Raw genomic sequence first — 10,496 nt, 5'->3', positions numbered from 1 at the left:
TTCTAATTGCTAAGAAAATACTGCGCTTTACCTTTGTCATTAATCTTAAGAAAGAAAAGTTTTAGACTTCAAAATTTCGTCAAATGTGCACAGAAATGGATCGATCGATAGTTATAATTGACAGCTCCTCGATATCTTGGTAACTACAGAAACAGGTGAAAGCATATGGTTTGGCCGACGTCTCTCAACTCTTTTCAGCTTTTTGCTTCCTTTTTTTTGTTATGGAGCAAATTAAGGTGATGTTAGGCAGATGGCTACCAACTGACGCCAAATACAGAAAGAGATGCACGTGGCTGAACAGGTGAAAGTGCTTCTAATTGTAAACTGGCCAAAACTGCATTTTGGTTTGAGCAGTTTTCGTAAAAATAGCTAATTTCCCAACTGGCAGCCATATCTAAAGTTGCACCTTTTATTAAGGCAAATATTTATGAAATCACTTCATGAAAGTGGGTAAGATGTCACCTATTCACATAAATGAATGAAAAAAGAACGACTTAGAAGGATGAGACATTTGTTCATGGTGGATAAGTTCCCGATTCCTATATTCCCCACCTTCCTGTGAGAGTGGCAGCATAAGGATTCCCACTTGATAACTAAGATGAGGTCGCCGCCGCCGACCGCGGCGTTGAATTTTTCACGGCAAAGTTAAACGTTTGAAAAGGGGTTGTTTGGCAACAAAAAACATATTATTCCTGTCTCAAATCTGTCTAAACACACCAATAAAAAGCCTTTCCCAGTATTTAACTCTCGTCTGCTTCGGTTGATCAGCACAGACTGAAAATATAAAGTGTGAAAGGATCCATGTCCTTCACGCGGAATGATGCTAGCTCGAGCTGGCCCTCAGCTCTTTGCAGGATCGGTCCCACCAAAACATGGGGTGCATGGAGGGTGGTACGTGTCAGATCAGATCCACGGATTTGAAATCTCAAGTAATCAAACGCCCCTTTTGAGTGGGAGGCTAACGAAGGGGTACTGGCATGTACATGACAGACTAAATATTTAAAGATATTAATACGTACACGACAGACTAAATATTTAAAGATATTAATTGAAACCGTGTGGATAACTACCCACAAGATGTAGTTCCACCTCTGCCTTGAGTGTGTTCCAGAGATTCAAGGTTGATTTGAAGTCCACACTGTGTTTGACCCACCGTTTTTAAATAAAAACAGTGCTATTATGTTATGGGGTCAACTGCAGATCCCATGAGTGGCCGGATGAGATCCACTGTCAAGGACCAAAAGCCCCCTTCGAGCCAGGCTGATATATATATATATATATATATATATATATATATATATATATATATATATATATATATATATATATATATATATATATATATATATATATATATATATATATATATATATAGAGAGAGAGAGAGAGAGAGAGAGAGAGAAAGAGAGAGAGAGAGAGATATATATATATATATATATATATATATATATATATATATAAAGAGAGAGAGAAAGAGAGAGAGGAGAGAAAATAACATTAACATAAGTTCAACTGAACTTGAAAAAGAGATTACATCTTTTTTATAAAGGTACCACCTTTTCCTGATAGGTTCCCTCCGTTCTAGACTGACAAAATGAAGAAATTCATGTGGCACGCAACAGAGAAAAAATGTGAAATTGTCAAAGGAGAAACCTTAACAAAGAAATCAAGAGCAAATAACATGGAAAATTGAAACTGAGTAGGAACAAAAGCAAGAAAAGACGGAGGAGAAGACGAAAGGGAGAACTACTTAAAGGCAAAAGTCATCCTGCGGCTAATGTAAAAATCAAGGTAGGCATCTGCCTACACAATGCATCCAATTGAGATAGAAAAAGAAAGAAAGTAGATTGTGCTTACAATCTAGATCGATCGCAGCAGCATATATAGGAGAATGTACAAAAGATTACAAAAAAAAAGGGAAAATCATGCTATGGTGTTGAGGTCATGCTTTTACGAGACAAAAACCAAAAAAGTTATTAGACCGAAAACCTTTTCTAAATCTAATTGGTACATCAGATTTTGATTCATAAGTTTAGTCTCATATTGAATATTATGAGAGATCTTCAAGAGATTATAAAGGAGGTCATTAATGAAATGATTGTCTTGATTCCTAGTTTTTTGAGGTTGGAGCCGAAACAGTTAGGGAGCGGGTTGGGATTCATTCGAACCAGGGGCTCGAGTTCGAGAGTGGGTTGTGTTGTTATAATGGTATCAGAGCAGTTTCAATACTCGGATCTGGGGTCCCACATGCACGAACCTGTGTGCCTTAAAAGGAGTGGATTGTAACACCCCATAAGTTTAGTTCCGTATTAAAGATTGCGAGGGATCTTTAAAAGCTGATAAATGAGGTCATTAATGAGATGATTGTCTTGGTTTTTATGTTTTTTGAGGTTGGAGCCGAAACTGTTAGGAAGCGGGTTGAGATCCGTCAAAAGAGAGACTCGAAAAGTAGGCCTGAAACATTGACCTCAAAATAAAAAAAGCCGGCCAAAAAGCAAAATTTGGACGGCCAAATCTAGGGATGATGTGTGTTGCTTGTTGCATCAAAGTGCGGAAGCGGTGGCCTTCACGAGTGTTGCATCTGTAGTAAGCCTCGCTTCGTCACATGACTTTGCAAGCTTTGATAAGACGTATACCAAAATGTGCCGAATTCAGGGTGTAGCCCAAGTAGCAACGCTAGCTCGTCCTTCCAACCTCGCTTTTGCTGATTCTCGATCTGCACATGCTCCAATGTTTCAAGCCTAAAACTCTAATTTTATTTTGCACGTCAAATTAACTAAGGTGGCTTCCTATCGGCTCGAACTCATAAGAATTGACTAAATCGAGTCTAGCCTATTTGATACGCAGTCGTAAAGGCACTCTAGGTTGGTGTGGGCAAAATTGCTTACACAAGTTTGAGTGGCCACTAGGGGCCAAGTTTTTCCTATGATTTTGGTTTTAATCGTCAAAATTTTGAATAATATAGCTTGACCCCAAAGGAAAGCTTCGACCTTCAAACCACTTTCATTACTTATTTATATGGTAATATTTTATACCCATTTACTCATATTTTCTGCTTCTTAAAGGAGTGTTTGGATGGTATCTTTGTTTAACTTAGTTTTCTGAAAACTTGGTTTTATACAACCAAATTTTAAATGGCTTAAGGGTTTTTATTTGGGCATCGCATCCAAAGAATAGGAGGGGTTAGTTTTTTCATTTCCTTTCACAAACCAGGTTTCTCTTAATATAGTTTTGATGGCGCCCAGACAATTAGTCGGAAAACCTAGTTTTCGAATTGTCATCCAAACACCCATTAAAAGATCATAAAATTATGAAGTATTAGCATCCCTTCTGTCTTTTTCAATCCTGATTCAAATTAGAGTCGCAAGCAACTCAATTTTGAGACAGCTAAATACACGAGACGAGATGTGCCCAATATCTTGATTCAATATAATGAAATATCAAAGTCCTCGATCCGGATCAAAGAAAGCTACCTTTCGCTAGCTCGGTCAAAGGAGAACCTTCCCGCAACCTTCCCATCACTGACTGCACATTGACCATCGGTTAGCTCGAGAAAGGAGTGATAAGTATGCTTAGTGAGGAGCCTCACTTGGAAACGACGCCGAAATGTACTGAGCTTTCAATTTTCTCCTCGCTTTTTAAAAGGTTGCTGAAATTTGGGATTTGCTCTGACTAAATCGCCTCCTTCGTGGTGGCTTGGAATATTTTTCCATGCCTCGGCCCACCGAGATCCCCACATCATCGATCCGATCTCAGTCTTCTTTCTTTGTTCTTATTATATTAAGGTCAAGCCATACAAATAAGTTTCGATAAGATGATTTTCTAAATAATCATCACAAACAGAACTTGTTGGGAACACGAGAAACTGGAGTTGGCTCACTGAGCTCGGCTATAGCTTCGATCGCGGGCTCAACCATGCACGTGGAGCGCTGGTTTTCTTGCCGGCCGGCCGCCGGCGGCCGGTGCCGGTCGTCATGCTTGGATACTCAGTCAGTCAAGACATGTGGCGGCCGCTCTCGACGGGACAGTGGTGGAGTGGCGTCGACGGGCGCACGCCAGCGACGACCGCCTCCTCCGATCGTCCACCCACCGCCACCGCACCGAGGCGAGCGGACGGCGAGGGTAGTTTGGTCATTCTCTACGCGCCAAAAGTTCATTACCTTTCACTTAACTCGGCCTCGAACCGAGGGTATTTACGTACTTTTACTTCTCCTTTGGAAACGGATAAATCCATCAATTCTTTCCTTTTAATTGAATAATAAATGAACAACGTTGGATTTGGGAGTTGAAACGAAAGGAAAAAAAGAATTTGGGAAAAAATGAAAAAGAAATAATATTGTTAACCTGAGAAAAAAAAGGGTTGTAAGAAAGATGATGGGGAGGGAGCAAGGAGGCTCCACCAGTCACCAGCCACCACCACCATTAAAAACTCACGCACAGGAAGGAAGCATCATGCACGATGATCGTCTCCTCGATCACCTCCTTTCCGTGTCTTTATTTATTTATATTTCTTATTAAAAAATTTTGGGTTTTGGTATCTGTCTACTGATTTCTTCTTCCACCTCCCAAAAAACCACTCTGGTTTCCACTCGCTCTAGAAAAGCAGCTTCACGGGGTCCTCGAGAAAGCTCAGACTGACAGCGCTTTCCATTCCCCAACACCAACCCTAAAACTGTTCCCGTTTCTGCGTTTTGGCCGACGGTCTTCGGCGAGATGTCCTTCAGAAGCATGGTCAGGGATGGGCTGGGGAGCCTGTCGCGGCGGAGCTTCGAGGCGAAGGGGGTGGTGCAGCCGTCGAGGTCGTCGGTGGCGGCGAGGGAGGAGGAAGAGGCGGAGCGGCAGCAGCAGGGGTGCTGGGCGGGGCTACCGCCGGAGCTGCTCAGGGACGTGATAAAGCGGCTGGAGGCCAGCGAGAGCAGCTGGCCTGCCCGCAAGCACGTCGTCGCCTGCGCCGCCGTCTGCCGCTCCTGGCGTCAGATGTGCAAGGAGGTCGTGTCTGCGCCAGAGTTTTGCGCCAAGCTCACCTTTCCCGTCTCCCTCAAACAGGTTCTCTTCTCCCCTTTTCATTTTCTTTAAAATCTGTCTCATCTTTTCTGTTAATATCTCCTGGTTTGGGCGTAAGCACGAGATGAAGGTGGAAACTTTTTAGTTTCTTGTTTATTTTTTGTTTTTCTTGCTTTCGATTTGCTCAAAAGTTTTAAATCTCATTTTTGTTTTGGGGATATGGCAGCCTGGGCCGAGGAGCGGGCCTATTCAGTGTTACATAAAGAGGAATAAAGCGGCGTCCACTTACCACCTCTTTTTGGGTCTTACTCCTGGTGAGCCTTCTTCTATTACCTCTTATTTTTAATATCTCCTTCAATTTTTTAGTGACTTTTGTTTAGTTTGGATTTTGGGTGTTAATTTCTTCCTTTTATTTGCGATACAGTTGTAGAAATTCTAGATCTTTGTAATTTGTTTGGTTGCGGTTTTGATAGGTGGTTAGTTGTAGGTGTTTTTGTTGGTTAGTAATGAGTTCTTTCGGGAGTAATATACCCGTTGTTCGTGGAGTTCTATCCTTCGTCAAGAGATTGAGTTTGGATCAGATGATTCCTTTTTTCCATTCTATCTGGCAGTTGAAAGGATCTTGCTTCGGAATCTAGAAATGTCAGGCTGACATATAGTAAACTGCAGATCCACATTGAGAAATCTTACCATGAATCATGATCGCACGACCTGACGATATTGGTGAGTCCAGCTCGTTCAGGGTATAGGAATGCTGCTTCACTTATGATGAAGATGAATTTGGTGGTGTTCCTTAGTCATGCCTATAGAAGAGCATGAACTTCTCGGCAGGTCTCAGTTCTCAATTTTGATCTTTAATTCTTGTTTTTCTATTCTAAATTAATAATAAAATTTTTTGTGACTGATGATACTGAATATTAATTGTTTAGTTAGCAAAAAGTGCTAGGCCCCTAAAAGGCTTAGTGGCAAACGCCTGGACAACTACTAAATTTAGGATACTTTAAGAAGGATAAGGTCTACTAGGCAGTCCGTCAATACTGGAGCTGTATCTAGGCGCCTTGACAGCTAACGTTGCACTGATATGTGATCTCCTGTTAGAATTTTTTGGAATTTATGTGAAAGTTGCATACGATATGTGCCAGGACTAGTAAATTTTATTGATTTCTGACATTACAAATCCTTGATATTAGTTTGATTGTCTTTCCTGATGTATCGGTCAGTGGTTTTCCACCGTACATGGGAAATCTAGGTGGTCATATGGCATTTGAGCAGGTGTCATAAGACAAGAATATTTGCTCTTTTGCATGCCATCAAAAGTTGAATTTTCAAGGTAGGAATCGATATAGCCATTATTATGTGGCAAAGGAGGAGGCACTTTCAGAGTGATACATCAAAAAACTGCTGGGCTTGGTAGTCAGGTCCTTTTTAGATTTTTGGCATTCCTCACTTCTTAGTTCTTTCTGAAGGTTGTCTCTGTTGTGTCTTACAGAAGCTGCGGACAAATTATTTCCACAAATGTTCAGAAAATTTTTTACAATTGCAGTGTCTCTCAAGTTGAATGATGCGTTGAATTATATAGAAATCAAATGGGCTGCTTGCCCTGTTCGGTGTTGAATATGGTGATCGGTGTTGAATATGTTGAATGGTCTTGAGCTGGCTGTGTTGGCTCATGTCTTATGTATTTGGAAATTGGAAATTAGTGTTTATACTTCACTTCCAGCATAGAAATGCCTGTCCTCAAAAGTGAAGCAAATGAAACTATCCTTCAAGAGATCCATTCGAGAAAGTGTTCCTATTCTCTTGAAATCTTGACTATGATAGTTTCTAAATCAACTGACAAATTCAGGAGGTTACTCTCGACTGAGATTCATTAACAGTTCATGCAAGAGAATTCAGATGTTTGTCATGGTGAATGTTGCAAGCCATTTGATCGTCATAGCTTTAAATGCAATATAGTTTGAAATAAATACATTGGGCGCTTGACTGTGAAGGTAATCAAGGACAGGTTATCTTGTCGGATTTAATGGTCTTACTTTTGAACTATAGTTCGCGGTTATGGAAAACGATGAACAAATTGAGCAGGTTGCTTTTATCATCAGGTGTGTGCCTGCTTGGTGCAACCCAAATTCAAGATTGCACGAAATCCTATGTCTAATCTGTTCAAGACTTCAAGTAGGAAAGAGTTTAGGGAAAAGTAGGTAAAGAGAGGAAAAGATTGAGTTAGGAAAAGGAATAAACAAGTCCAAAAGAAGTCATTTAGGCATTACCCTTATTGATAAGGACATAGTTAATTCCTGTTTAGTAACAGACCTAATAACTGGATTTGGTATCCAATTATAAATTATATGCCATAATGATACCTGAAAAGAACATTCCTGGATCCAAATTGAATTTGTGGGATTCGGATGTTATTGGTGCATGTTCTGCATGGCTTCTTGTACAAGAAAGACGATTGATCATGCCTGTCAGGACTTTTTTCAGCAGTGGCAGGGATATAATAAATGGAAGCTTGGACCCTAGATGAGATTTACTTTGGGTTCAGTTCTTAATCTATTCTGGAAATTGCCTGCTGAAAGAAAGATCAACCCAATTGCACAATTGGGCTGCTTATTATAGCAATGCGTCAGTTGTGCAAACATTTACTATTGTGTGTGTGGATCTATTCAATAGTTTACTGCTGCCTGCCTAGTTAAAATGCTTCTTTTGTTTACATGATAATGTTTTACTTGTCTCAAGTTGGTTATTGTGTGGCTTTGCGTTGCTGCCAAGGAGATGAAAATTATGTTCTTAGTGACTAAAAAAAGTTGTGCACTTTGGCTTGTGGTGAACTGTTTGTACGTTATTGAAAGAAGCTGAGATTGAGTACCGGCCTTCTCTATTACACCAATGAGCTTCTTGTTATTACTTCTTGAGTTTCTTATTCAGATATCATATCCCACTCTAAGACTTGAAAGATGTATGCTTTAAATGCATGGTGCATGTAATCAATTAACTTGATCGGTTTTGTTAGTATCCTTTTTAGTGGGATCTCGATTTACTTAGTCTAATAGTGTTGGCTGATTGCAGAAAATGGGAAATTTCTACTTGCTGCCAAAAAAATCAGGCGTCCAACTCATGCCGAGTACATTATATCAATGGATGCAGAGGACATATCCCGCAACAGTAGCAGTTATATAGGAAAACTAAGGTTTCTACCAAAATTCTCTGTTCTTAAATAACCAGCTGTTTGGTAGCTGCGGCTCTTGTTTGCTGCTACTATTATTGCTTAATCACGGTTAAGCGGCAACATTTGGTGCTTTCTCTACCTTATCTCTCATAGTCAACTTACGATGCATTTCAGGTCAAACTTTTTAGGCACCAAATTTGCCGTCTACGACAGCCAACCTTCATATAGTGGGGCTGTGATGTCCAGTAGCAGATCAAGTCGGAGATTTTACTCAAAGAAGGTCTCCCCGAAGGTGCCTGTTGGTAGCTATGGTATTGCGCATATAGCTTATGAGCTTAACATGCTTGGCACACGAGGTCCAAGGCGCATGCGCTGTACCATGCACTCCATTCCAGTTTCTTCCCTCGAGGAAGGAGGCTGCGTACCCTACTACATGGAGCTTCCTGGATCCGTAGAGGAATCCTTCGCCAGTATGTCCTTGTCTCAGTCCCTAGAGCACGTGGGTGGAAGAGAACTGGGTCCAACAGATTCATTTGCTGGCAGTTCTCGCTTTTCAGAACTCTCAGCCAGTATGTTTGGGAAGGAAGCTCCCTTGGTCCTCAAGAACAAGGCACCCAGGTGGCACGAGCAGCTACAATGCTGGTGCTTGAATTTCCGTGGCCGTGTCACCGTGGCTTCAGTAAAGAATTTTCAGCTGATTGCTGCTATAGAATCACCGGAGCAGGCTGCTGCTGGCCCTTCTCAGGCTGCTGCTGGCCCTTCTCAGGCTGTTGGAGGGAGCGAGCCCGACAAGATTCTGCTACAGTTTGGTAAGATCGGGAAGGATATTTTTACCATGGATTACCGCTACCCGCTCTCTGCATTTCAGGCATTTGGGATTTGTCTAAGCAGCTTTGACACCAAGTTGGCTTGTGAATGAAAACCCTATGCAATCAAGATTTCTGTAGTGTCATAGACTGCTGATGTTAGCAAGCAGATTACTGTTGTAGTCGAGCTTCACCGGCAATTGCTCGGAAAAGCTTGTAAATTGCGATAATGTAGGAATTTTTACCGAGCAAATGTATGTGGTTTGGATTTCCCATATGTGAAACCATATTCAACCGGTGTTATTCTTATTTGAAATGCATGGGGTCTCTTTCTTGTGATTTTTCTTCTAGCTTTTATTCGCTTGTGGTTGTGCTAAATTGACCGGGCGGTGGATAATAAAATGGACTCATTATGGGGGCGGGTGGGTGGTGGCGCCCTCATCGACTTGGACTAGTAGCAACCTCCGCACCTTTTGGCTGCAGATGCGGATCGTTCACGGATTTTGCACCTTCATTTTGTCAAAAAACTTTGCTACAGTCTTCCAGACAAAGGAATGAGGTCCATCAAGAATTAGTGCAGCATTGTAGTCCGAAGGAGATCACCCTTCCAGAAATACCCTAAATCTCGTGTTGGGCCGCCCATCAAGAAAAAATCAGGCCCATAGAACAAGGGAAGAATCTGATGTAGGCCAAACCTCTCATCTATTGTCCGCGGCTATTACGATTTATCATCAACAAGGCCCAGTTGTTTTTTCAGCAAGAGCAACCAACAACCAACTTTGGTCCAATTTTTCACCCTGGCAACTACCCTTCCCTCTCTTTGTCTCTCCAATGGTTCCGTAAATAGAGAAACCGCCGCCTCTGCAATTCCGTCTGTTCCACAGGCCCCTGCTACTTTTGCTCTAAGTATCTACTCACCGCTGATTGGCCCCGTTCTCTTCTTCCCGCCATCTCCATGACCACAGTTATTATTATACCGTGTCCACCAACTTCCCTCTTGGTGCTTGCCCATGAAGACTATATATGTCATTCAGATTTCTCTTGGTGCCTTTTCGTTTCTGTAGATATGGTGGTCTGTCATGTCAACACAAACATGACCACTTAACTTTTCATTTCAGGGCAATGATTCTTTGTGCATATGTTGATCTTTCCTCTGAAGATCCAAAAGTTTTCAAGATCTCATATTTGACGGTCAGCTAGCAAACCCCCATGAACCATCTTGGTAGATTGGCAGGTCGCTGCACTTTAGCAGCCTTTTAAATCTAACGAATTGAATATCTTTGTACAGTGCATAGCACATCCATTTAAACGTTGGTGCCCACTCACTGCAATGATGCGGACGCTCTCTCTCTGTGGAGCAGCAAGTGGCCGGCGCATCTGCCGCAGTTACCGCCGTCCTTCCCAAATCGTTTGTTGGTGGTGTTTTTCCTTCGAAAAGGACACCTCTCTCGAGGTCCTTTGACAGATTCTCCACTTTACAGAAATCACAAGTTCTAGAAGCACATAGGTCCTATGCCCAC

At 41.7% G+C, this 10,496-nt stretch overlaps 1 protein-coding gene across 1 annotated transcript; it reads left to right on the top strand.

Annotated features, from left to right (window-relative positions):
- The first annotated feature begins 4,365 nt into the window (after positions 1-4,365).
- Positions 4,366-9,315, top strand: LOC116252733 (tubby-like F-box protein 8). The gene is made up of 4 exons (XM_031627210.2): positions 4,366-5,046; positions 5,231-5,318; positions 8,071-8,191; positions 8,345-9,315. The coding sequence occupies exons 1-4, from the start codon at positions 4,714-4,716 to the stop codon at positions 9,087-9,089; spliced, it is 1,287 nt and encodes a 428-aa protein (XP_031483070.1). The 5' UTR covers positions 4,366-4,713; the 3' UTR covers positions 9,090-9,315.
- Positions 9,316-10,496: the final 1,181 nt, after the last annotated feature.

This window comes from Nymphaea colorata, chromosome 4 (genome assembly GCF_008831285.2).
Source record: "Nymphaea colorata isolate Beijing-Zhang1983 chromosome 4, ASM883128v2, whole genome shotgun sequence".
NCBI classification, from domain to species: domain Eukaryota; kingdom Viridiplantae; phylum Streptophyta; class Magnoliopsida; order Nymphaeales; family Nymphaeaceae; genus Nymphaea; species Nymphaea colorata.
This window is presented reverse-complemented; position numbering and strand designations above follow the sequence as displayed.

Bases quoted from the DNA above. Each gene is read 5' to 3' on its own strand.
- LOC116252733 (XM_031627210.2), top strand. From the start codon at position 4,714: ATGTCCTTCAGAAGCATGGTCAGGGATGGGCTGGGGAGCCTGTCGCGG. The intron at 5,319-8,070 runs GTGAGCCTTCTT...GGCTGATTGCAG, and splicing joins CTTTTTGGGTCTTACTCCTG to AAAATGGGAAATTTCTACTT. The intron at 8,192-8,344 runs GTTTCTACCAAA...GATGCATTTCAG, and splicing joins AGTTATATAGGAAAACTAAG to GTCAAACTTTTTAGGCACCA.